This window comes from Scyliorhinus torazame, chromosome 12 (genome assembly GCF_047496885.1).
Source record: "Scyliorhinus torazame isolate Kashiwa2021f chromosome 12, sScyTor2.1, whole genome shotgun sequence".
NCBI lineage: Eukaryota > Metazoa > Chordata > Chondrichthyes > Carcharhiniformes > Scyliorhinidae > Scyliorhinus > Scyliorhinus torazame.
Window position 1 is genome coordinate 16,167,185 of NC_092718.1, and position 27,950 is coordinate 16,195,134.

Here is a 27,950-nt window from a genome sequence, read left to right on the forward strand (position 1 = left end):
CAGTATGCAATGTCTCTAATTCCTTGCGCCAGAAAATGTAAATAACATTTTCTGTGATATGCAATATAATGTAATTCCAGCAATTCTGTGCGCCACTGTGACTCCTGACGTAATGGGAGCAAGATTGTGGACGAGTTGTTGAGTATTATGGGGCTGTTCTGGGACCCTCATTCCTGTCGAGCCAAGGCTAAGAGTGCAGAATTCCTCCTGCATTAGGATATCAAACCGCAGTGAATGCATGTTCATGTTTTTCCTTCTGCGGTCTCCTGATAAATTTTAACATGGAAAAACTGGAGTGGAAGGTGCATCCTAACCTGACCGTAATAATTATTAGCTTAATCCACAAATGTTCCTCTTTTTTTATTTGGGCTACTTGCAAAGTAACATTAGCTACATGATTTGCTTTCTTTCTTTCTTGCAGGTTCATCCATTTATAGTGCAGTACAATGACAAGAATGCAGAGGTGGTTTCCATGTGGGTTTGCCGGATGCTTGAAGAGTGGCGCTCTCAACAGGGGATCCAGTGACCAACCTCACCAATGACTGTAGACAAAGGACATTATGAAGATAACAAAATCTCAGCAGCGCAAGCAATTGTTTTTTTTCCTCCAGTGTTGCCAGATCAATGTAGCTGAGTGTTCCGTGACCACAGCACGCCTTATATTATCTCTCGTCTGAGCAGACGACATCTGTAACTGTCCTCTGACTTGGCAGGTGGTCTCAATTACAGCCATCATGATGTGATCTATAGACAGTCTACGAGAAGGGTTAGATTGCAGGGGGTCAACACATTACAAACAGCAGCGTCCAGGAGTTTCACATCTAATTCGCTGCACTGTTCATGTGTGCCTGTGTGAATTCTGACATTCTGCCCTGATTCTGTAATGCTGGTGGTGTTGCTATTAGAGAGCGTGATCTGGTCATTAGACCTGGAGATATGGTAAATATGGAGAACAAAACGAGGATCTACCATTCTCCACTGATCGAAAGCAGTTGGTGTTTCCGATGTGTACTTCCTGCAAATGCTTTATTACATTTTGAATGCTGGCAAATGTAAGGCCTTAAATTTATTATTTTCTTTTGTCACTATTATTTAAAATAATTTGGCAAGACTTGTAACAAAATTCCAAAGCTATGATATACAATTACAGTGTTTTGTTTTTGAATTGCAGGTTTAGGATAAGATCTGTACAGTCTTGTTACTGATAAAGTCAGCTAGTATATTTCCATCATTCCTCCTGCGCATTGCACTGATCACTGGCATAGTCTGTGCAGCCACACAGCTGCCATGCATCACAAAAATATTCCTTTTAAAGAAGTTACTTAACTTTGTTCAATGATGTTCATTTTCCAAACATTTGCATAAATAAAAAAAAGTTACCAAAAACCCAACATTGGTATCAGAAAATTAAATTCATGACATTGAGTTTTTTAAGTTACTGGTTCAAGTCAGCTACAAAACATGTGGTTCTTTTAAGGAGTGTGGACATTATCTAACAGTGGTTTTTCAGCCAGAAGATTGAGGCATGGCAAATCAAAAAAGAAGAAAAGATTATTTTTATTTACTTTGTGTGGTACTCATCTTAATGTTCCTGTTTGCCTTGTCTGCAAAGATTTTTAATCAGCAAAATCGTATATATTGCACAAGAGGCATACAGTCAATATTCTGCCTTAAACATGGTTCATGCTAAATGTGGAAAAATTTACTTTCATTTATTAAGTGCCGATGTCAAAATGAAAGCAACATACTGTGAATGGTGTAAATCTTAATTAAAAACAGAAAATGCTGGAACCCCTCAGCAGGCCTGGCAGCATCTGTGGAGAGAGAAATAGAGTTAATGTTTCGGGTCCGTTTGACTCGAGAGACTCATATGGACTTGAAACGTTAACTCTGTTTCTCTCGCCACACATGCTGCCAGGAATGCTGAGGTTTTCCACCATTTTCTGTTTTTATGCATATAATGTCCAGAAATAGCAGCCAATGAATGATGTGGAATTTCTGAATAATATTTGCACCATGGCATTCAAGGCAATTGTTCCATGTCAGCGTTGATGCTTCACGCAAGCCTCTTCATCGCCTTCTTCATCCATCCCCATTCCATTCCTTTCTCCGTCCTGTGTTTACCTCACTTCCCCTTAAATGTATCTGTGCTATTCACCTCAGCTACACCTTGTGATAGCAGGTTCCACATTTCCTACCATTCTCTAGGTCAAGAAATGGGCCAGCAATTATCGCCCATCCCTGATTGCCCCTTGAACTGAGTGGCTTGCTCAGTCATTTCAAGGGGTATTTAAGAGTTGACCACACGGATCTGGAGTCACGTGTTGGCCAGACCTGGTAAGGACAGCAGATTTCCTTCCCTAAAGGATATTAGTGAACCAGATGTTTCTTTACAACAATCAACAATGGTTTCATGGTCATCATTAGACTTTTAATTCCAGATTTTTAATGAATTCAAATTTGACCATCTGCCGTGGTGGGATTCGAACCTGGGTCCCAGAGCATGACCCTGGGTCTCTGGATTACTAGTTCAGTGAGAATACCACTGTGCTATTGTGTGGTTAAACCACTGTTACTGTATTGTATATATTGTTTGTTGTCTCTGCTGGCTCCGCCTGTGGCTCCTCCCCTCAGGCTCTGTATAAAGGTGGCCGACCTCTCTGGCCCTGCCCCAGTTCGGGATCAGTTGCCTGCAGGATCTTATTTAGCTTATTAAAGCCACAGTTTCGTTCCACAACTCATCTTTGTACAATTGATGACACATCAATTTAATAAGCCAAACGATTAAGATGGATGCATCACTCAAGCCTGATCGACTGGAACTGGACCCCCAAGCAGCCGACACCACTGCGACATTTGAGCACTGGCTAAGCTGCTTCGAAGCTTACCTCCAATCTGCCGCCGATGCCGTCGCTGACATCCACAAGCTTCGAGTCCTCAACGCCCGGGAAGCCTGCAGGTTTTCCTCCTTATCAGGGACGCTGCCTCGTACGAGGAGGCGATAATGCTGCTGAAGGGGCAGTATGTAAAGGCAGTAAATGAGGTGTACGCTAGGCATCTCCTTGCCACGAGGCGTCAACGCCCCGGAGAATCGCAGGCTGAATTCCTGCGCGCCTTGCGGGCACTCGGCCGGAACTGTAGTTGTCAGGCGGTATCGGATGCCCAGCACACGGAGCTGCTGATCTGGGACGCCTATGTCGCTGGCATAAAATCTAACTACATCCGCCAGCGCCTGCTGGAAGGGGGTACACTCGGCCTCCAAGAGACAGTGCAGCTCTCTAATTCGTTGGAAGTGGCCTTCCATAACATGGATGCCTTCACCTCCGACCACGCCTTGTAGGCGCCGCCATCAACCGACCTGGGTGCATCGCAAGCCTGTGCCGCGCATCAATCCGCCAATTCCGGAGGCCCGAGATCATAGAATCATAGAATTTACAGTGCAGAAGGAGGCCATTCGGCCCATCGAGTCTGCACCGGCTCTTGGAAAGAGCACCCTCCCCAAGGTCAACACCTCCACCTAATCCCCATAACCCAGTAACCACACCCAACACTAGGGCAATTTTGGACACTAAGGGCAATTTATCATGGCCAATCCACCTAACCTGCACATCTTTGGACTGTGGGAGGAAACCGGAGCACCCGGAGGAAACCCACGCACACACGGGGAGGATGTGCAGACTCCTCACAGACAGTGACCCAAGCCGGAATCGAACCTGGGACCCTGGAGCTGTGAAGCAATTGTGCTATCCACAATGCTACCGTGCTGCTTCTGTGGCCAGGGTAAGGACCCCAGATAACGCTGCCCAGCACGGGGCGCGATCTGCAACGGGCGGGGAAAGAAGGGCCACTTCGCCAAGTCTGCCAGACCCGACCTGTTCCTAAAGTTTCCAGACCCAGCAGCAGCAACGCTGCATGTTGCCTGTCGGGACTGCCCCCATCTACCACGTCATCCGCCATGTGGGGGCCGCCATCTTTGATGCCACCCGCCACGTGGGGGCCGCCATCTTCGCGACCCGTGGAGGCCGCCATTTTCGACGCCACCCGCCACGTGCGACCCGTGGGGGCCATCATCCTCGACGCCACCCGACCCGTGGGGACCGCCATCTTGGAATCACCCTGCCACCTCCCGGAACCCCTGCCCACCCAGTCGTACACTGGCCTCCGCTACTCTCGACCAGCCCACCCTCTTTCCGAAGCTCGCCTCCATCACCCTCGACCAGTCTCGACATCATCACCTCATGATGTCCGTCCGGATCAACGGGCACGAGACGACCTGCCTCTTCGACTCCGGGAGCACTGACAGCTTCATCCACCCAGATACGGTAAGGCGCTGCTCCCTCCCAATTTTACCCGTGACCCAGAAAACTTCCCTGGCTTCCGGATCACATTCTGGGGGTACTGTGTCGCACCCCTTTCAGTAGAGTACGCTAATTTCAAGCTCTACGTCCTCCCTCATCTCTGCACTGCCCTATTACTGGGTCTTGATTTTCAATGCCACCTCCGAAGCCTTACCTTGAAGTTTGGTGGACCCCTGCCCCCCCCTCACTGGCTGTAGCCTCGCTCTTCGCTAACCTCACCCCGGACTGTAAGCCCGTCGCCACTAGGAGCAGACGATACAGTGCCCGGGACAAGGCCTTTATCAGGTCAGAGGTCCAGCGACTCCTGCGGGAAGGGATCATAGAGGCCAGTACCAGCCCCTGGAGAGCCCAAATGGTGGCCGTCAAGACTGGGGAGAAGCACCGGATGGTCATCGACTACAGTCAGACCATCAACCGGCACGTGCAGCTCGATGCGTACCCCCTCCCCCGCATATCTGACATGGTCAATCAGATTGCGTAGTATCGACTCTTTGCTATTGACTTGAAGTCCACGTACCACCTGCTCCCTATCCGCCTGGAGGATCGGCAATACACTGCCTTCGAGGCAGATGGCCGCCTATACCACTTCCTCAGGGTCCCATTCGGCGTCACCAATGGGGTCTCGGTCTTCCAACGAGTGATGGACCAAATGGTTGACCAGTACGGGCTGCAGGCCACGTTCCCGTATCTGGATAATGTCACCATCTGTGGCCATGACCAGCAGGACCATGACACTAACGTCCGACATTTCCTCCACACCGATAAGCTTCTTAACCTCACATATAATAAGGAAAAATGCGTTTTCCGCACAACCCGCCTAGCCATCTTTGGCTACGTGGTGGAAAAAAGGGTCCTAGGGCCCAACCCCGACCGCATGCGCCCCCTCCTGAAACCTCCCCTCCCCCACTGCCCCAAGGCCCTGAAGAGATGCCTGGGGGTTTTCTCCTATTATGCCCAGTGGGTTCCCAATTATGTGGACAAGGCCCGCCCACTCATTAAATCTACCATTTTTCACCTGACGGCTGAGGCCCGACTGGCCTTCAATCGCATCAAGGCAGATATTGCCAAAGCTGCAATGCACGCTGTGGACGAGTCCATCCCATTCCAGGTGGAGCGCGATGCATCTGACTTTGCCTTGGCTGCTACCCTCAACCAGGCGGGCAGGCCCGTGGCTTTCTTCTCCCGTACCCTTCAGGCCTCCGAAATTCGACACTCCTCCGTCGAAAAGAAAGCCCAAGCCATTGTGGAAGCTGTGCGGCATTGGAGGCATTACCTGGCCGGCAGGCAATTCACTCTCCTCACTGACCAACGGTCAGGTGCCTTCATGTTTAATAACACACAGCGGGAGATATATACATGGCAACATGATATATTTACACAGCTTTGTACACTGGCCCTCACCCGTACGTGCCAGTTTCCCCAATCCTTCATGTTATCTCTTGCTCATCCACACTCCCAGGCAGTCCCCCTCTTCCCCCCCCCCTCCCCTCCCAGGACGTGTCCCCCCCCCCCCCCCCCGCAAGGTTGCTGCTGCTGCTGCTGACCGACCTTCCTCTAACGCTCCGCGAGATAGTCTAGGAACGGTTGCCACCGCCTGTAGAACCCCTGCGCAGACCCTCTCAAGGCAAACTTAATCCTCTCCAACTTTATGAACCCAGCCACATCATTTATCCAGGCCTCCAGGCTGGGGGGCTTCACCTCCTTCCACATTAGCAAGATCCTTCGCCGGGCTACTAGGGACGCAAAGGCCAGCATGCCGGCCTCTTTCGCCTCCTGCACTCCCGGTTCGTCCACTACTCTAAATATTGCTAGCCCCCAGCTTGGCTTGACCCGGACTTTCACCACCTGAGATATTGCTCCCGCCACTCCTCTCCAGAACCCCGCCAGTGCCGGGCATGACCAAAACATATGGACATGGTTCGCCGGGCTCCCTGAGCACCTTCCACATCTGTCCTCCACCCCAAAGAACCTACTCAACCTCGCCCCCGTCAAGTGCGCTCTGTGGACCACCTTAAATTGTATCAGGCTGAGCCTGGCACACGAGGAGGAGGAATTAACCCTACCTAGGGCATCAGCCCACAGACCTTCGTCGATCTCCTCCACCAGCTCCTCCTCCCATTTACCCTTCAACTCTTCTACCAGCGCTTCCCCCTCTTCTTTCAACTCCTGGTGTATTTCCAACACCTTGCCCTCCCCGACCCATACACCCGAGATCACCCTATCTTGAACTTCTTGTGCCGGGAGCAACGGGAATTCCCTCACCTGTCGCCTCACAAAAGCCCTCAACTGCATATATCTAAAGGCATTTCCCGGGGGTAACTCGAACTTCTCCTCCAGTGCCCCTAGGGCTCGCAAACGTCCCGTCGATGAACAGGTCCCCAATTCTTCCAATCCCCGCCCGATGCCAGCTCTGGAACCCCCCGTCCATCTTCCCCGGGACAAACCGGTGGTTACTCCTGATCGGGGACCACACCGATGCTCCCATTGCACCCCGGCGCCGTCTCCACTGGCCCCAGATCCTTAGCGTTGCCGCCACCACCGGGCTCGTGGTATACTTTGTCGCCGAGAGCGGCAGCGGTGCCGTCACCAACGCCCCCAGGCTTGTTCCTTTACGGGACCCCATCTCCATCCTCTTCCATGCCGCCCCCTCTCCCTCCATAACCCACTTGCGGATCATCGCCACATTTGCTGCCCAGTAGTAGCTCCCCAGGTTTGGCAGCGCCAACCCTCCTCGGTCCCTACTGCGTTCCAGGAACCCTCTCCTTACTCTCGGGGTCTTATTCACCCACACAAACCCCATAATACTCCTGCCAACTCTCTTAAAAAAGGCCTTAGTGATCACGATGGGAAGGCACTGAAACACAAGCAGAAACCTCGGAAGGACCACCATTTTGACCGACTGCACTCTACCCGCCAGTGAGAGCGGTAACATGTCCCATCTTTTGAAATCCTCCTCCATTTGCTCCACCAACCTCGTCAGATTCAGTTTATGTAGGGTCCCCCAACTCCTGGCTATCTGGATCCTCAGATACCGAAAGCTCCCCTCCGCCCTCCTCAGCTGTAGGTCCCCTATCCCTCTTTCTTGGTCCCCCGCCTGTAATACAAAGAGCTCACTCTTCCCTACATTGAGCTTATAGCCCAAAAACTCCCCAAACTCCCTTAGAGTCTGCATGACCTCCACCATCCCCTCCATTGGATCCGCCACGTACAGCAACAAGTCATCCGCATATAGCGACACCCGATGCTCTTCTCCCCCTCGGACCACCCCCCTCCATTTATTACACTCCCTCAATGACATGGCCAATGGTTCGATCGCCAATGCGAACAACAGGAGGGACAGGGGGCACCCCTGCCTCATCCCTCGGTACAGTCGAAAGTACTCCGACCTCCGCCGGTTCGTCACTACACTCGCCATTGGGGCTCTGTAAAGGAGCTTAACCCAATTGATAAACCCATCCCCAAACCCAAACCTACGCAGCACCTCCCAGAGATACTCCCACTCTACTCGGTCAAAGGCCTTCTCCGCGTCCATAGCTGCCACTATCTCCGCCTCTCCCTCCTCCGATGGCATCATTATCACGTTTAAGAGCCGCCGCACATTGGTGTTTAGTTGCCTGCCCTTTACAAATCCCGTCTGGTCTGGATTACCCCCGGGACACAGTCCTCGATCCTCGTGGCCAGCACTTTTGCCAGCAACTTTGCATCCACATTGAGGAGCGAGATCGGCCTGTACGATCCACATTGCAGTGGGTCCTTGTCCCGCTTTTGTCGCTTCCAACATTGTCGGGGGCAGGGTCCATTCCTCTCTTGCCTCATTAAAGGTCCTCACCAGTAGCGGGGCCAACAGGTCTGCGTACTTCCTGTAGAACTTCCTCAACATTATTGATGAGTACTCACGTTTCCCTTTCGCCATCCCATGCCCTGACATGATCTCTGCCACTGTCATCAAGGCCCTGCACAGTCTCTTCACCTTATTTGGTTTCCCCACCTACATCCATAGCGATCGGAGTTCCTCTTTCATGAGTGACGAGTTGCGTCAGTTCCTGCTTAGCAAGGGCATCACCTCAAGCAGGACTACCAGCTACAACCCCCGGGGAAACGGACAGGTGGAGAGGGAGAACGCGACGGTCTGGAAGGCCGTCCTTCTTGCCCTACGGTCTAGAAGTCTCCCAGTCTCCCGCTGGCAGGAGGTCGTTCCCGATGCGCTCCACTCCATCCGGTCGCTCCTGTGCACTGCCAACAATGAGATCCCTCACGAAAGAATGTTTGTCTTCCCCAGGAAGTCCACCTCGGGAGGGGTCTCGCTCCCGTCCTGGCTGACAGTCCCAGGGCCCATCCTCCTCCGGAAACATGCGAGGAGTCATAAATTGGATCCCCTGATCGAAAGGGTTCTTCTCCTCCAAGCCAACCCACAATATGCCTACGTGGCACACAATGACGGGCGGCAGGACACATTCTCCCTTATGGATTTGGCACCCGCAGGTTCCCCAGTGACCATCACCACCACCCCCGACCTAACACCGTCTCCCTCCACCGCTACTTGGCTACTTCAGAATTTGGCACCCGCAGGCCCCCCCCCCCAGCGACCATCACCACCACCACGACCCTACACCGTCTCCATCTCCACAGACTCAACTACTGGACGAAGAAGAAGACGACACGATCCCGGACACGCAGGTCTCGACACCAGTGCCCACATCACAGCCGGGACTGAGGTGTTCACGGCGGAAGATCAAAGCCCCCGAAGACTCTAAGTCCACTTCACCCCCGCCGGACTCTTTTTTTAACAGGGGGTAAATGTGGTGAACCACTTACTGTGTTGTATATCTTGTGGTAAACCACTTACTGTTTTGTATATATTGTGATAAACCACTGTTACTGTATTGTATATATTGTTTGTTGTCTCTGCTGGCTCTGCCTGTGGCTCCTCCCCTCAGACTCTGTATAAAGGTGGCCGACCTCTGGCCCTGCCCAAGTTCGGGATCAGTTGCCAGCAGGATCTCGTTTAGCTTATTAAAGCCACAGTTTTGTTCCACAACTCGTCTTTGTATAATTGATGGCGCATCACATTGCCTCATTGGGAAAACATAATGTATGTTGGTAGACAGACAATGGTTAGTATTTAAAGAATTAATACATGGTTCGAAACAAATATACATTCCTTAAGACATAAAATCCGAACAGGAAAAGTGAACCAACTGGAGGTAACAATATGTGTTAAAGATTGAATTAAATCAAAGGATGAGGCTTACAAAGTTGCCAGAAAAGTAGTAAGCCTGAGGATTGGAAACATTTCAGCATTCCACAGAGGATCGCCAGGGAACTGATAAAGAAAGGGATAATAGAATTTGAATGTAATCGAATGTGAAACATAAAAATGGGACTGTAAAAGCTTCTTTGGGAATTTAAAAAGGGAGAGATGAGGAAGGACAAATGTGGGTCCATCATGGGCAGAGACAGGAAAATTTACAATGGATCACGTGGAACATAAGTAACTACTGTATTCGTGGAGGAAGATGCAAGAAATCTCCCAGAAATAACAGTGAACCAAGGGACTAATCAGAATGAGGAACTGAAGAAAATTAATTTTAGTTTAAAGAAAAATAATCTATCAAAGAGGATATGGTTACTAGACACTTAGAAAATAATGACCTGATTGGGCAGAGTGGACATGGGATTTATGAAAGGGAAATTGTGATTTGACAAACCTACTGGAGTTTTTAAAAGGATGGTACTAGCAGTATAGATAAGGGGGAACCAGCGGATGTGGTATATTTGGATTTTCAGAAGGCTTTTAATGTAAGATCCCACACGAGTTTAGTAAATACAATTGGAGCGTATGGCATTGGGTAATATCCTGGCATGTGGTAAGAAAAATGGGGCCATCTTGGTTGGCAGGTAAGGAACCGCAAGGATCAGTACTGGAAGCTCAGATGTTCAAAATCCATATCAATGAATTGGATGTGGGGACTTCCAGTTGCGGCGATGCACTGCTAAGCCGCACGTTTCGGCAGCTCCCGTTCTAACGGACTTTTGGGTTCTTTTCGGGAGCCCCAACGGAAATTTTTTCAGACCAAACCCAGTGTGGGGTGACGAAGGAAGGTGTCCCCCCGGGTGTGTATGGAAAGGATCGGTGGTAGTGGCCAGATTACGAAGGATCCTCCGGAGCAGCGGCAGAGAAGAGAAGGAAGAAGCAAGATGGCGGCGGATGGAGCCCAGACGACATGGGGCCCGGACCAGCAGGAATTCCTCCGACGGTGTGTGGAGGAACTAAAGAAGGAGGTGCTGGCGCCGATGTTATTGGCAATCGATGGGCTAAAAGAAACACAAAAGGCCCAGGCGATAGAGCTCCGTGGGGTGAAGGCAAAGGCAGCCGAAAACGAGGATGAGATACAGGGCCTAGTGGTAAAAATGGAGACGCATGAGGTGCTACATAAGAGGTGTATCGAAAGGCTTGAAGCCCTGGAGAACAGCTCGAGGAGGAAGAACCTCCGGATTCTGGGTCTCCCCGAAGGAATGGAGGGAGCTGACGTTGGGGCTTATGTGATCACGATGCTCCATACGCTAATGGGAGCTGAGGCCCCCTCGGGCCCCCTGGAGGTGGAAGGGGCTCACCGGGTCCTTGTGAGAAGACCAAAGGCTGGAGAACTATCAAGGGCGATAGTGGTGAGATTTCACCGCTTCACTGACAGAGAGGCTGTCTTGAGCTGGGCCAAGAAGGTACGGAGTAGCAGGTGGGAGAATGCGGTGATACGAGTGTATCAGGACTGGAGCGCGGAGGTGGCGAGAAGGAGGGCGAGCTTTAATCGGGCCAAGGCGGTGCTTCACAGGAAGAAAATAAAATTTGGGATGCTGCAGCCAACACGATTGTGGGTCACGCACCAGGGCAAGCACTACTACTTTGAAACGTCGGATGAGACATGGACCTTCATCCAAGAAGAGAAACTGGACCAGAACTGAGGGACTGATGTTGGGGGGGGAGACAACGAGGTTGATGTACAGAAATGTAAATTGGGGAATGGGAGGTTTATAGTATCGAGACAATAGACGGAGATTTTTTTCTCCTCTTGATGGGGGGACACTGAGAAATGTGGGCGGCGGTGGAAAAAGGGACTGAGAGGGGGGATGGGGAATGGGGGAGCTGCGCCATGGGGGGCGGGGCCGATCCAGGAAAGCGTGGTTTTTTTTCCCGCGCTAGGGAGATCATGGCGGGAAGATAGGCGCAGGAAGGAAGAGAGTTCCACGCACAGGGGTGTCAAGGAGAGAACGGGGGAAGCCGGGGTCAGTTAGAGTTAGCTGACTTTCAGAAGCATCATAGGGGGAGTAACCATGCTAGATGGGGATCTGGGGGGGGCGGGGGGGACTAACTGGGTTGCTGCTGCTGGGAGCGAGTGGGAGCTGGCAAGAGAAGAGGTGGTCGGGACGGGAGGGCGCCGCCTGGGGGACGGGTGGGTGCGCGGGACGCGGACGGGGGGGCTGGCCTAGAACAGGATGGCTAGTCGGCGCGGGGGGGGGGTGGCCCCCCAATCCGGCTGATCACGTGGAATGTGAGAGGCCTAAATGGGCCGATTAAGAGGGCCCGAGTGTTCGCGCACTTAAAAAGACTGAAGGCAGATGTGGTCATGCTTCAGGAGACGCATCTGAAGGTGGCGGATCAGGTTAGGTTAAGGAAAGGATGGGTGGGACAGGTGTTCCACTTAGGGTTGGACGCGAAAAATAGGGGGGTGGCGATATTGGTGGGGAAACGGGTGTCGTTCGAGGCTAGGAATATAGTGGTGGATAACGGGGGTAGATACGTGATGGTGAGTGGTAGATTGCAGGGAAAGGAGGTCGTGCTGGTAAATGTATATGCCCCGAACTGGGATGACGCGGGATTTATGAAGCGGATGCTGGGACGTATCCCGGACCTGGAGGTGGGAAGCCTGGTAATGGGGGGGGGGGATTTCAATACTGTGCTGGATCCAGGGCTAGACCGGTCTAGATCCAGTACCGGAAGAAGGCCGGCAGCGGCCAAGGTGCTTAGGGGGTTCATGGAGCAAATGGGGGGAGTGGATCCATGGAGATTTGCTAGGCCGTTAGCCAAAGAGTTCTCCTTTTTCTCCCATGTCCACAAGGTATACTCCCGAATAGATTTCTTTGTTTTGAGCAGGGCACTGATCTCGAAGGTGGCAGGAACGGAGTATTCTGCCATAGCCGTTTCAGACCATGCCCCGCACTGGGTGGATCTGGAATTAGGAGAGGAGAGGGACCAGCGCCCACTCTCGCGACTGGATGTGGGATTATTGGCGGATGAGGGGGTCTGTGGAAGGGTGCGGGGATGTATTGAGAGGTACCTGGAGGCCAATGATGATGGTGAGATCCAGGTGGGGGTAGTATGGGAAGCGCTGAAGTCGGTGGTTAGGGGAGAGTTGATCTCCATTAGGGCTTACAAGGAGAAAAAAGAGGGCAAAGAAAGGGAAAGATTAGTGGGGGAGATTTTGAGGGTGGATAAAAGGTATGCGGAGGCCCCGGACGAAGGACTATATAGAGAGAGGCGAAGACTTCAGACGGAGTTTGACCTGCTGACCACAGGAAAGGCAGAGGCACAGTGGAGGAAGGCACAGGGGATGAGATACGAATATGGGGAAAAGGCGAGCCGGCTGCTGGCCCACCAACTTCGCAAGAGGATAGCGGCGAGGGAAATTGGGGGAGTTAGGGATGAAACGGGAACTACGGAGCGGAGAGCAGGGAAGGTAAATGAGGTGTTTAAGACCTTTTATGAGAGGCTATATAGGTCCCAACCCCCGGAGGGAAAAGAGGGAATGCAACAGTTTCTGGACCAACTAAGGTTCCCGAGGGTGGAGGAGCAGGAGGTGGCAGGTCTGGGGGTGCCAATTGAGGTGGATGAGGTGACCAAAGGGCTGGGGAACATGCAGGCAGGGAAGGCCCCGGGACCAGCCGAGTTCCCGGTGGAATTTTACAGGAAATATGTGGACTTGTTGGCCCCGCTGCTGGCGAGAACCTTTAACGAGGCCAGGGAAGGGGGGACCCTACCCCCGACAATGTCGGAGGCGACGATATCACTAATCCTGAAGTGGGATAAAGATCCGCTGCAATGCGGGTCATATAGGCCTATCTCACTCCTGAATGTAGACACCAAGCTGCTGGCAAAAGTGCTGGCGTCGAGGATTGTGTCCCGGGAGTGGTGCATGACGACCAGACAGGGTTTGTAAAGGGGAGAAAACTGAATGTCAACGTGCGACGGCTGTTGGGGGTGATAATGATGCCCCCAGCGGAGGGGGAGGCAGAGATAGTGGTGGCGATGGATGCAGAGAAGGCATTCGATAGGGTAGAGTGGGAGTATCTATGGGAGGTGTTGAGGAGGTTTGGGTTCGGGGAGGGGTTTGTCAGTTGGGTCAGACTCCTATATGGGGCCCCAGTGGCAAGTGTAGTCACAAACCGGCAAAGATCGGAGTATTTTCGGTTACATAGGGGAACAAGGCAGGGGTGCCCCCTGTCCCCATTACTGTTCGTGTTGGCAATTGAACCACTGGTCATAGCGTTGAGAGACTCTAAGAAATGGAGGGGGGTGGTTAGAGGGGGAGAGGAACATCGAGTGTCACTCTACGCAAATGACCTACTGCTATATGTAGCGGATCCTGTAGAGGGGATGACAGAGGTTATGCAGATATTGAGGGAGTTTGGAGATTTTTCAGGATATAGGCTAAATATGGGGAAGAGTGAGCTTTTCGTAATACACCCTGAGGACCAGGGAAGAGGAATAGACGACCTGTCGTTAAGGAGAGTGGAACGGAGCTTCCGATATTTGGGGATTCAGGTAGCTAGGAGCTGGGGAACTCTACACAAACTCAATCTGACGCGGCTGGTGGAGCAGATGGAGGAGGATTTCAAGAGGTGGGATATGCTGCCGCTCTCACTGGCGGGCAGAGTGCAGGCGGTAAAAATGATGGTCGTCCCAAGGTTTCTTTTTGTGTTTCAATGTCTCCCCATTCTGATCACCAAGGCCTTTTTCAAGAAAATAGACAGGAGCGTTATGAGTTTCGTGTGGGCAGGGAAGACCCCGAGGGTAAGGAGGGGGTTCCTGCAACGTAGCAGGGACAGAGGGGGACTGGCGTTGCCGAATCTGGACGACTACTACTGGGCTGCCAATGTGGCGATGGTTTGTAAGTGGATGAGGGAGGGAGAGGGGGCGGCGTGGAAGAGGCTGGAGATGGCGTCCTGTAAGGGAACGAGCCTAAAAGCGCTGGTGACGGCGCCGCTGCCGCTCTCCCCGAAAAGGTATACCACAAACCCAGTGGTGGTGGCAACCTTAAGGATCTGGGGGCAATGGAGGCGACACAGGGGGGTGACGGATGCCTCGGTGTGGTCCCCGATCAGGAACAACCATAGGTTTGTCCCAGGAAGGATGGACGGAGGGTTCCAGAGCTGGCATCGGGCAGGAATTAGGAGATTGAGAGATTTGTTTATTGATGGGACGTTCGCGAGCCTGGGAGCGCTGGAGGAAAAGTATGAGTTGCCCCCAGGGAATATCTTTCGATACATGCAAGTGAGGGCGTTTACGAGGCAACAGGTTAGGGAATTTCCGCTGCTCCCGACACAGGGATCCAGGATAGAGTGATTTCCAGGGTATGGGTCGGGGAGGGCAAAGTGTCCGAAATATATCAGGAGATGAGAGACGAGGGGGAGGCGCTGGTAGAGGAGCTGAAGGGAAAATGGGAAGAAGAGCTGGGGGAGGAGATTGAGGAGGGTCTGTGGGCTGATGCCCTAAGTAGGGTAAATTCCTCGTCCTCGTGTGCCAGGCGTGATACAATTCAAGGTTCTGCACAGAGCACATATGACGGGAGCAAGACTGAGCAGGTTCTTCGGAGTGGAGGACAGGTGCGGGAGGTGCTTGGGAATCCCGGCGAACCACACACACACGTTCTGGTCGTGTCCGGCACTGGATGAGTACTGGAGGGGAGTGGCAAAGGTGATCTCAAAGGTGGTGAAGGTCCGGGTCAAGCCAGGCTGGGGGTTAGCGATATTTGGAGTCGCGGAAGAGCCGGGAGTGCAGGAGGCGAAAGAGGCCGATATTTTGGCCTTTGCGTCCCTGATAGCCCGGCGAAGGATCCTACTTATGTGGAAGGAAGCGAAACCCCCGGTGTGGAGGCCTGGATAAACTATATGGCAGGGTTCATAAAACTGGAACGAATGAAATTTGCGCTGAGAGGATCGGCTCAGGGGTTCTCCAGGCGGTGGCAACCGTTCCTTGACTACCTCGCGGAACGTTAAGGGAAAATAGATTGTCAGCAGCAGCAGCCCAGCGGGGGGGGGAGCACTATTTTTTGTTACTTTGTTAGTTCACTGTTTTATTTAAATAATGTTATTTATCAGCTATTGTGTTATTTTTATGTTGATTTGTAAAATGGAAAAATTCTGTTTGAAAACTTTAATAAAATATTTTTTTTAAATGAATTGGATGTGGGGGCTAAATGTAATATTTGCAAGTTTGTGGATGACACAAAACTAAGTGGGAATGTGCATTGTGAGGAGCATGCAAAGAGGATTTGGGAAGGCCAGGAACATGGCAGGTGGAATTTAATGTGGATAAGCGTGAGGTTATTCACTTTGGTAGGAGGTGCAGAATATTTTTTAAACAGTGAGAGATTGGAAATGTTGATGTCCAAAGGGACCTGGTAGTCCTGGTTCACAAGTCAATGAAGGCTTAAATGCAGGTGTGGCAAGTAATTAGGAAGGCAAATGGTATGTTGGCCTATATTGCAAGAGAACTTGATACAAGCGTAAAGGTGTCTTGTTTCATTTGTATAGAACCTTGGTTAGACAGCACCTGGAGTACTTGGTTAGACAGCACCTGGAGTACTGTATACAGCTTTGGTCTCGAACGGGGCAAGCCATTTTGGAGTGTGATAAGAAGAAACTTCTTGATTCAGAGGCTAGTGAATCTTTGGAATTCTCTTCCTAGGATTCCATTCCAGACTCAAGAACAGATTGGCACCGTCCAGTCTCAAGGTAAAACAAATGGTTTGTGATTGTTGGAATGATGACTGTAGCGAACAACATCGTTACTATGAATTGTCAGATAGATACCCGTGCTGTGTGTATAACATGAGGCCTGTATGAAGTTGTTCAAGATGGTTACCTGGAAATGAAGGTATCAACGGTAAAGTTGAGGCTATATGATGGACCAATGCTCACCCCATTAGGGCTAACTAAACTGAGGGCCCAAAGCAATGGGAAGAAAGAAGATTAGCAGGCCCAAATTGTAGACAACACTCCAAATCCATTCAGCTTAGAAGAAACAAGTCAAAAGCTTGGACTGGTAACCCTCCATGTATCAGAAGAGGTTTGCAATGTTTTGCATCCACAGTGCCATTGACTACTAAACAGATCCTAAAATGTTACCAAGATGTTTTCATGGTTCCTGGTGAATGTCATCTTGAAGTAGATGAGGGTGTGAGGCCAACTCAGCATTTTCCAAGAAGAATTCCAGCTGTTCTCCAGTCCAGCCTGAAAGACCAGATAGAGGAACTTGAAAAGTTGGGAGTAATCAAGAAACTAACAGCTCCTGCAGACTACGTCTGGATGCCATTTGTGAGGTACAGATGATTGTGCATGCCGCTTGGAATTTCTACTGCTCCAGAAGAGTATCAATGCTGACAGAATGAGGTAGTCAATGATCTAGGAGTGGAAACAGTCATGGATGACCTGCTCGTCTGTGAAGATGGAGATACAATGGTGGAAGTCATAGCAGACCATGATCGAAATCTAGCGAGAATGCTAAAGAGAGCTCTCCAGATGTACCAGAGGCTGAACAAGAAAAGGCTGCAACTGAAGATGACCAAGTCACGTACGTACGTCATGCACTGACTGTGAATTTCACCCTGCCCTGATAAGATGGGAGCTGTATCGGAGGCAACAACCAACAGATATGAATGCAGTGCAATTATTTGTTGGATTGGTGAATTATCAGCAAAGCTCTTGCCCAATTTATCATCAGAGTGTGAATCTTTACGTAAGCTCACTAAAAAGGGTGTTCATTGTATTGGGGCACACGAAAATAGGCATCGTTCGTGCATCAAACAACCAGTGATGACAAAGCCAGTACAGAGGTGTTACAATGTCAATGATGAAGTCACCCTGCAGTGTGATGCCAGGGAGACAGGACTTGGAGGACCCTTTGTAGCCATCTGGGATGGCCACTGACAACAAGAAGCATGGACGTTCGCAAAGCCTAAAGGGAAATGTGGACACTGTAAGATTCAGGCTGGCACAGAGCCTGAATGTATATTTGTGAGCAAAGAATCCAGACAACATCGAAACCCCCAACCGATTAGCATTTTGATGGCCCATCTCCGTAAGACAAAGGACTGATACTTGAGCGACTGATACAATCCCAGACATTTCGGCGCCACTCCCTTTACTCAGGAAGCATGTGTTCGACCTCTCTTGGACCTAGCGCTCCGGCAACGTCCACCTCCAAGTGCAGCACCACCAGAAGCAAGTCCAAGTTCAACGCCCGCTACCAGACGGATGAGCCCAGCTGAGCAGCAGTTACTTCTCCAGACCCAGTAGATCCAGAATCGAACAAAAGGCCACTGTTCCTCTGACCTAAGCCGAGTGCCTGAAGTTAAGTACAGGTTGTCATAGTTGATAGGTGTAGTTAACTAGTAGTGTTTATGTTGCATGATTAATCTTGTGTGGAAATAAAGTACCCTTGACCTTGAATTAACTAACTGGTGTTTGGCACTTTGATCGATATCCGGTTGAACCTTGTGGTGGTATCATTTGATACCTGGTGACTCTGAGCAATATAATATCGATATCTAAAGAAAGAAGAGCAACCTTATTGATTGCCATATTTATAGCAGGTAAAAAAGGCAACACCCTCGGGCAGCGAGGATAGCCAGTTGAGTTTGTATCCAGAGCATTAACACAAACTGAGCAATTCCACACACGGATTGAGAAACAGTGCCTGCCTATTGTCTTTGCTTGTGAGCCTTTTAGTCAATACCTGTTCGGGAGAGCCAGTGACGGTAGAATCTGACCACAAGCCACAAAGCATATTTCTTCAACCGATTCTTTTGCTCCCAAGTGTCTGCAAAGGATGTAACTTTGTTTGCAGAATATAATTTGGAAATAAAATACAAGCAGGGGAAGTGGTTGTCCATCATCAAAATGTTGTCAAGAGCTGCAATCACTTTGAAGAACGTTGATGCCAGTACAGTGTGTGAAATCTTCCAGATTCAACTAGAGCACAACATGCTTTGATAGTAAACAACCCAGCAGAGACATTAAATCTGATAGACAAGTGCCTTGCTCCAACCAAGCAAACTATGCAACAAGATCTCTCCATGTGCTGCAAGAAGCAATGGTGACAGGGTGGCCTGAAACCAATGAGGACACACTTGCTATCAGAGAATATTGGGCAAGTAGAGGTAAAGTGATTGCGCAAGATGGCATCTTGCACAATGGAACTAGAATCATTATTCCTAAAGAAATTAGAAAGGAGACCCTGAAACACTCTCCTACGAGCCATCAAGGAATTGAGTCTAGTCTGAGAAAGGCAAGAAAAGTGGTCTACTGGCCAAACATGAGCAATGAGATCAAGGACCACATCGGCTAGTGTGGTGCTTGTAATGAACATCAAGCTAAAGAGCCGCTCATGACACATGACATCCCAAACAGATTATGGATGAAGCTCGGTGTAAACCTCTTCATTGTCACTAGAACAGATTATCTCATCACAATTGACAAAGGGATCATCAGAATTCGAGTCGAGCCAGCTCGGATGTGTACAGGCAACCCTAGAATGGAGAAACTCCCCTTCTTGAAACATGGAAAGCAGTCCAATCCAATGACTAATGTCACACTGCACTCAAACAACTCTTCCAATAACTTAAAAAAACTACTGAAGGCAGAAATTGTAACGGGAGTGACAAATCAAAATGATATGACAGAAAGCTAAATTCCGCTTTGATAAAGTTGCCAAATCATTGTCCCAATGATCAACCATTCCCCAACAAAAAGTACAGATTAGCAGCAACCACTACCATAGCAGTAACACACACCCCAGCAACGACATTCCCCTGAGAAGCAACATCACTCCAGGAATAAGTGGACACCAGATGACCAGCCTGGAATGCACTCATGCCATTAGAAGACCTGAACACTTTATGGATTGTGTGCAATGCGTGTGCAGTGACAGTCGATAGCAGCAGACTAGAATGAACAGTTTTCTGTACACGTGTGATGCTTTTCATTACAGACCTTGGGCGGCTTGCTCCGTCCCGCCACACCAGACTTCTTATATACACTAGCATTTGGAGCTGCAAGTCACACACATACATGGGGCTGAATTTTCCGCTGTCGGAATTCTCCATTACTCCGGCTGGTCAATGGGGTTTCCCATTGTGGGGCAGCCCCACGCCGTCAAGAAATCCCCGGGCTGCCGGCAAAATCGAGAATCCCGACGGCAGAGAATTCATCCCCATGTATGTGTGTGACTTGCAGCTGCCAATGCTAGTGTATATAAGTTGTTTTTTTTCTTCTTATGAAAAGGGGGGTGCTTGGAGGCCTTTGTTAACTGTAGCTTGGCATGATGATGTGACCTTTAATGTCATCCTTTGTGTCGAAAGGATTGAGAGCGGAAGCCATTTCTTCCACCAATTGGAACGATCTTGATGATGCGTGTCTATAGTGATCTCCGCTATTGTGTTTGTGCCTTCTATCTTGTTTTATGATTTCAGTGAAATCTAGTAAATAACTATTTGAATGCTTTATGGTGGCCATTTAAAATCAAAGGCTTAGGTGGCATTCATACCAAAGCACATAAGCATAGAAACACGTGTTTCAGGGCGTCACGGTGGCGCAGTGGTTAGCACTTCCACCTCAGGGTGCCGAGGATCCGGGTTCGATCCCGGTACTGGTCACTGTCCGTGTGGAGTTTGCACATTTGCTCCATGTCTGCCTGGGTCTCTCTCCCACAACCCAAAGATGTGCAGGGTAGGTGGATTGGCCACGCTAAATTGCCCCTAAATTGGAAAAAAAAATTATTGAAAAAAAGAAAGTGTTTCTTTGCATCAGATTTTCATTCTGAATTCTCCCTCTGTGTATCTGAACAGGCGCCGGAGTGTGGTGACTAGGGGATTTTCACAGTAACTTCATTGCAGTGTTAATGCAAGCCTCCTTGTGACAATAATAAAGATTATAAAGATTAGTATATAATTTAATTCTCATTTCACAAAAATAAATGGTTGTTGGGGTGAATGAAATGAAATGAATGAAAATCGCTTATTGTCACAAGTAGGCTTCAATGAAGTTACTGTGAAAAGCCCCTAGTCGCCACATTCCGGCGCCTGTTCGGGGAGGCTGTTACGGGAATTGAACCGTGCTGCTGGCCTGCCTTGGTCTGCTTTCAAAGGCAGCTCTTTGCCCAGTGTGCTAAACAGCCCCATATTTGTGACATTCGCATTAGAAGGAACCAATTAAATTTATCCTTTTATTTTGTTTTCTGCAGTTTCTAAGATGTTAATCATAGAACTTAAGAGCTACATATAAAACTTAAATCGATGCGATAGTTAATGCCCATAGATCTTGAAAGTCGCCTATAATTACTGTTCTGTTTAGAATCTAGCCCCAAATGAGACAATCTCTAAGAGCCTGGAACTTGCTACCTGAAAGGGTGGTGGAGACAGAAACCCTCATAACATTTAGGAAGTATTTAGATGTGCACTTGAGATGCCATGGCACAGGGGCTGGTTTAGCACAGCGGGCTAAACAGCTGGCTTGTAATGAGGGTTCAATTCCCGTACCGGCCTCCCCGGGAATGTGGCGACTATGGGCTTTTCACAGTAACTTCATTGAAGCCTACTTGTGACAATAGGCGACTATTATAAATTATTATTATTACAAGGCTTTGGGCCAAGTGCTGGAAAATGGGATTAGCACAGTTAGGTTGTTTGTGACCGACGCAGACGTGATAGGCCAAAGGGTCTTTTCTGTGCTGTAAACCTCAGTGACTCTGACCTCCAAAATGTGCAGCCTTACCAAATTTCAACTGGGCGAACCAAAATACGTTTTACAAATCTGGATTGCTCGCACCTCGAGGTTTGCATTTGCCATAGACACAGAGTCGCAAATAAGAGATTCCTGCATTAACATATCTGAATGGTAATCTGCATGCCTGATTTTCACAGAGGCACTATCTCTTTAATTTGAAACCGTTTTTCTAAACCTCTGCTGAAATAAAGAGCAAAGGAATTTCATATTAACGTGATTGTCTCCCACAGCACAATTTCGCCCCAAGTGAGAATTATTGAGAAGCATCCTCTATTGCAATCTTTACATGCCTTGGCCAGGGGCGGGGTATCTGCTCTGACCTAGATCAGCAGCACGCCCTGCCCCCCCCCCCGTGACTATGATGACCTGGTGTCATATCTAATTGGAACAAATATGCGATCTTTCATTACTATTTGACATTAGATAATTTCAGTGTGGGAATGGGAACGAACATTATGATTCAATAATTGGTAACACTGTACACTTCAAATTGTTTTTTTAAATCAGAGGGGAGGAGCAAAAGGAGGACTTTTGGTCCTATGAGCATTTGAAGCAGAGTGTTCAGGGATTTTTCGATCTCAAAATGTACCTTCCTTTAAAGAAGAGGATTCTTACTGTAAAAAGCTAAATGATTGGTTGTCCTTTGAGGCAAATATAACCATGCACATCACCTGAAATCGCTGGGTATGGCTTCGTTGAGTATGTAGTATGAATAGGCGGCACGGTAGCACAGTGGTTAGCACTGTTGCCTCACAGTTCCAGGGACCGGGGACCCGGCTTGGGTCACTGTCTGTGCGGAGTCTGCACCTTCTCCCTGTGTGTGCGTAGGTTTCCTCCGGGTGCTCCGGTTTCCTCCCACAAGTCCCGAAAGATGTGCTGTTAGGTGAATTGGACATTCTGAATTCTCCCTCAGTGTATCTGAACAGGCGCCGGAGTGTGGCGACTAGGAGCTTTTCATTGCAACTTCATTGCAGTGTTAATGTAAGCCTACTTGTGACAATAAAGATTATTATATAGGTGACCACTGAGGCCGATCTGCAGGCAGATGGTTCCACTGCATCTAGAGCAACATAATGCAGACATGTGCTTTGGATGAATTGCTGCCTTTGGATTTTCTCTCCTTGCATTTTTCTTTGTCTCTGATAGTCGCTCACTTTCAAAGGAGGCCATACGTTTTTTTTTACTTTAATTATGCCAGGTGCAGTGATCCTGGGCTTGATTCTCCCAGGACCCTGTGTCACTATCAAAATTCCTAAGCATTAGCTTTCTGTGCATTGTAGCTTGACTTGACGACCATGAAAGCACGCCCCAGATTCACGTCCTCCATCGAAGATTTGCTTTGGTAAGCAAGTGTCAGGGATTCTGGCTGCATGACCAACTCAGTTGTGACTGTCAACATGTGTGTGGATGCTTGGCATGCCAGCTCAGGTGAGCAACTCTGTGTCTGGTATTTTGGCCTGCCATTTGATCTTCAGTAGCCTCTGAAGGCAGCTCAAGTGAAATTAGTTAAGCATGACCACAGTACGCAGTCCCAATTCTTGTATTGCAGATGGGTAGGACTATTGCCCCACTGAGCTTTCAATTTTAGGCAGACTTCTCTTCATTCCCAGACTTATGTTCAATGTCTGCCAAAGGTTACCCGAGCTTCGGCAATTTGATTCTGGTCATGGACTGAAACCTTGGGCTCGAGATGGAATGTTTCTGGAGCAGGCTGGTACATTGCTTCTGTCTCCTACCTGCTGACCATCAGGCTGAAGTTGCTTGCGCTGCAGAACAAGTCCATGCCCAGCTCTGAACCAGCAGCTAGTACACGGCCATCTTCAAACAGGAAATCACAAAGTATTACTTTGAAGAACGTGCGTCTTTGCCTGGAGATTGAGCTGCCCTGCATCCATGAAATATCTGACTTGATGCCAGAATCACTATCGTGAAAGGCATTGAAGAGGATGGCAGAGAAAAATGTGCTGAAGAGGACTGATGTTAGCACTCAGCCCTGTTTAAATCCATTAGTGACTGGAATGGGTCAAAAGATGCAACATCATCCGGGGCATGCACGGACATGCCATCATTCAACTGTCAAACCATTGTGATGAATTTTTTCAGGGCAGCTGAATTTTTCTATTTCCAAATGGGGGGCTGGTTTAGCACACTGGGCTAAATAGCTGGCTTTTAAAGCAGACCAAGGCAAGCCAGCAGCACGGTTCAATTCCTGTACCAGCCTCCCCGAACAGGTGCCGGAATGTGGTGACTAGGGGCTTTTCACAGTAACTTCATTGAAGCCTACTTGTAGGCTTTTCATTTCAAATGCCCGAGAAGCTGACCGTATCAAAGGCCTTGTCAGCAAATGTGATGTGGAGGTTGATATTCCATTCTTGCAATTTTCCTGGAGCTGCCTAATTGTAAACCCCATATCAGTGACTCCTGGACCTCTTCTGAAACCGCACTGACTTTTGTGGCATCAGATCCTGGTTGAGTTGTTACACTAAACTGCTCAGAAGGACCCTGGTGAAGATTATGCCAAGGATAGAGAGGAGTAAGATTCCTCTATGATTGTAGCTCGGTTGGCGAGTTCCCGCTTGTACAGATAGACAATGGAGGCATCTTTGTATTCTTGCTGGATGGTTCTTGCTCCCACAAAGTCTGAAAGAGTTTAGTGAGCTTCATGACCAGACATTGGCCTCCAGCCTTGTAGACCTCAGCTAGAATAGCTGAGGGTCATCAAGAAAACAGTTGATGGTAACCTGTGGCATTTGCTTTATCATTGGTCGGTGAAGGCTGATTAAGGATGCGTTTTTGCGACTTTGTTTTTTTCATTTGAGCAGTGTTCATCCGTCAGCACCAAGGATTGGTTAAACACAGTGATTGGGCAGTACCTACCCTTTGGATTAATCCCAGGTTAAAGGCATTGCCTTTTATTTTTCTTTGAATAATCTCTGCTGCGTTGTAAACCAGGAGGATTCTTTCAGATCTGGTGAAGAGTACGGATCTAAACCTCTGCATATTTCTAGCTCCAGACGTTATTTCCTCTCATCCTGTCTCCTCTATTTTTAACCCCCTCTCCCCTCTGCTGACACCTCAATCCTCCTTAAAGAATTCAATAAGCAGCTTCCACTTCCTGGCAAACCCATCAACCGATCCTCTCAAGAAGAACTTGATCTTTTCCAACCTCAGGAATTTCGCCAGGTCACTCACTCACACTCCCGCTTTTGGCGGCTCCGAGTCCTTCCATCCCAGCAAAATCTGGGTCCGGGCTATCAGGGAGGCAAAGGCCAAGACATCGGCCTCCCTTTCCACCCCCCCCCCCGGACTCCTGGGTCTTCCGACATCCCAAATATCGCTACCTCTGGACTCGGGACCACCTTTACCCCCAGCACCTCTGACATTACGTCCGCAAACCCCTGCCAGAACCCTGTCAGTTTCAGACACGCCTGAAACATTTGGACATGGTTCGCAAACCTCCCCGTGCACCGCCCACACCAGTCCTCTACTCCCTCAAAGAACCTACTCGCCCTCGCCACCGTCTGAATACGTTTGAGCCTTGCACACGACGAGGACGCATTCACCCTCCGGAGAGCCTCCTCCCACGTCCCGGCCTCCAGCCCCACCCCCGCCCTGCTCCTCCTTCCACTTCTGCTCAATGTCAACCTGAACATAGAACATAGAACAGTACAGCACAGAACAGGCCCTTCAGCCCTCGATGTTGTGCCGAGCCTTGTCCGAAACCAAGATCAAGCTATCCCACTCCCTGTCATTCTGGTGTGCTCCATGTGCCTATCCAATAGCCGCTTGAAAGTTCCTAAAGTGTCCGACTCCACTATCACAGCAGGCAGTCCATTCCACACCCTAACCACTCTCTGAGTAAAGAACCGACCTCGGACATTCCTCCTATATCTCCCACCCTTAATCTTATACTTATGCCCCCTTGTAACAGCTATATCCACCCGAGGAAATAGTCTCTGAACGTCCACTCTATCAATCCCCCTCATTATCTTATAAACCTCTATTAAGTCACCTCTCATCCTCCTCTGCTCCAAAGATAAAAGCCCTAGCTCCCTCAACCTTTCCTCATAAGACCTATCCTGCAAATCAGGCAGCATCTTAGTAAATCTCCTTTGCATCCTTTCCAATGCTTCCACATCCTTCCTTTAATGAGGTGACCAGAACTGCACACATTACTCCAAATGTGGTCTCACCAGGGTCATGTACAGTTGCAGCATAACCCCGTGGCTCTTAAACTCAAGCCCCCTGTTAATAAATGCTAACACACTATAAGCCTTCTTCACGGCTCTATCCACTTGAGTGGCAACCTTCAGAGATCTGTGGACGTGAACCCCAAGATCTCTCTGTTCCTCCACATTCCTCAGAACCGTGCCGTTGACCCTGTAATCGGCATTCAAATTTTTTCTACCAAAATGAATCACCTCGCACTGATCAGGGTTAAACTCCATCTGCCATTTTTCGGCCCAGCTCTGCATCCTATCAATGTCTCTTTGCAGCCTACAACAGCCCTCCACCTCATCCATTACTCCACCAATCTTGGTGTCATCAGCAAATTTACTGACCCACCCTTCAGCCGCCTCCTCCAGGTCATTGATAAAAATCACAAATAGCGGAGGACCCAGCACTGATCCCTGTGGTACACCGCTGGTAACTGGTCTCCAGTCTGAAAATTTTCCAATCACCACCACCGCCTGTCTTCTATGTGATAGCCAGTTACTTATCCAATTGGCCAAATTTCCCTCTATCCCACACCTCCTTACTTTCTTCATGAGCCAACCATGGGGAACCTTATCAAACGCCTTACTGAAATCCATGTATATGACATCAACTGCTCCACCTTCATCTACACATTTAGTTACCTCCTCAAAGAACTCAATCAAATTTGTGAGGCAAGACCTACCCTTCACGAATCCTTGTTGACTAGCCCGGATTAAGCTGCATCTTTCCAAATGGTCATAAATCCTATCCTTCAGGACCTTTTTCATTATCTTCCCGACCACCGAAGTAAGACTAACTGGCCTATAATTACCAGGATCATTCCTATTCCCTTTCTTGAACAGAGGAACAACATTTGCCACTCTCCAGTCCTCTGGCAGTATCCCCGTGGACAGTGAGGACCCAAAGATCAAAGCCAAAGGCTCTGCAATCTCATCCCTTGCCTCCCAAAGAATCCTTGGGTATATCCCATCTGGCCCAGGGGACTTGTCGACCCTCAGGTTTTTCAAAATTGCTAATACATCCTTCCTCAGAACATCTACTTCCTCCAGCCTACCTGCCTGAATCATACTCTCATCCTCAAAAACATGGCCCCTCTCCTTTGTGAACACTGAAGAAAAGTATTCATTCAACGCCTCTTCTATTTCTTCTGACTCCATGCACAAGTTCCCACTACTGCCCTTGACTGGCCCTACCCTCACCCTGGTCATTCTTTTATTTCTCCCATAAGAGTAAAAAGCCTTGGGGTTTTCCTTGATCCGACCCACCAAGGACTTCTCATGCCTCCTCCTAGCTCTCCTAAGCCCTTTTTTCAGCTCATTCCTTGCTACCTTGTAACCCTCAAGCGACCCAACTGAACCTTGTTTTCTCATCCTTACATACTCTTCCTTTTTCCTCTTGTACGAAGTCTTACAACACCAGGTTAAAGTCCAACAGGTTTGTTTCGATGTCACTAGCTTTCGGAGCGCTGCTCCTTCCTCAAGTGAATGAAGAGGTATGTTCCAGAAACACATATATAGACAAATTCAAAGATGCCAAACAATGCTTGGAATGCGACCATTAGCAGGTGATTAAATCTTTACAGATCCAGAGATGGGGTAACCCCAGGTTAAAGAGGTGTGAATTGTATCAAGCCAGGACAGTTGGTAGGATTTCGCAGGCCAGATGGTGGGGGATGAATGTAATGCGACATGAATCCCAGGTCCCGGTTGAGGCCGCACTCATGTGTGTGGAACTTGGCTATAAGCTTCTGCTCGGCGATTCTGCATTGTCGCGCGTCCTGAAGGCCGCCTTGGAGAACGCTTACCCGGAGATCAGAGGCTAAATGCCCTTGACTGCTGAAGTGTTCGCCGACTGGAAGGGAACATTCCTGCCTGGTGATTGTTGCGCGATGTCCGTTCATTCGTTGTCGCAGCGTCTGCATGGTCTCGCCAATGTACCACGCTTCGGGACATCCTTTCCTGCAGCGTATGAGGTAGACAACGTTGGCCGAGTCGCACGAGTATGTACCGTGTACCTGGTGGGTGGTGTTCTCACGTGTAATAGTGGTATCCTTGTCGATGATCTGGCACGTCTTGCAGAGGTTGCCATGGCAGGGTTGTGTGGTGTCGTGGTCACTGTTCTGAAGACTGGGTAGTTTGCTGCAAACAATGGTTTGTTTGAGGTTGCGCGGTTGTTTGAAGGCAAGTAGTGGGGGTGTGGGGATGACCTTGGCAAGATGTTCATCGTCATCAATGACGTGTTGAAGGCTGTGAAGAAGATGTCGTAGTTTCTCCGCTCCGGGGAAGTACTGGACGACAAAGGGTATTCTGTCGGTTG

General features: G+C 49.3%; 1 protein-coding gene and 1 long non-coding RNA gene across 19 annotated transcripts in view; one reads left to right on the plus strand and one right to left on the minus strand.

Moving 5' to 3' along the window:
• The window catches only part of map2k5 (mitogen-activated protein kinase kinase 5), a 426,928-nt gene extending 425,537 nt beyond the window's left edge, over positions 1-1,391 (plus strand). For 13 of the 17 annotated variants that reach the window (XM_072470457.1, XM_072470459.1, XM_072470462.1 and 10 more), the window contains one exon: positions 422-1,391. Coding sequence is in view for 10 of the 17 variants with exons in the window: in XM_072470456.1 (XP_072326557.1) it covers positions 422-526 (105 nt within the window). In the remaining 7 variants the exon portion in view is untranslated. The remainder of the gene's footprint in view (positions 1-421) is intronic. The other 4 variants (XM_072470464.1, XM_072470466.1, XM_072470467.1 and 1 more) reach the window with 2 other exon arrangements.
• LOC140387400 (uncharacterized) overlaps positions 1-27,950 on the minus strand; it is a 129,496-nt gene that overhangs the window by 11,718 nt on the left and 89,828 nt on the right. The gene's annotated exons all lie outside the window — the stretch shown is intronic.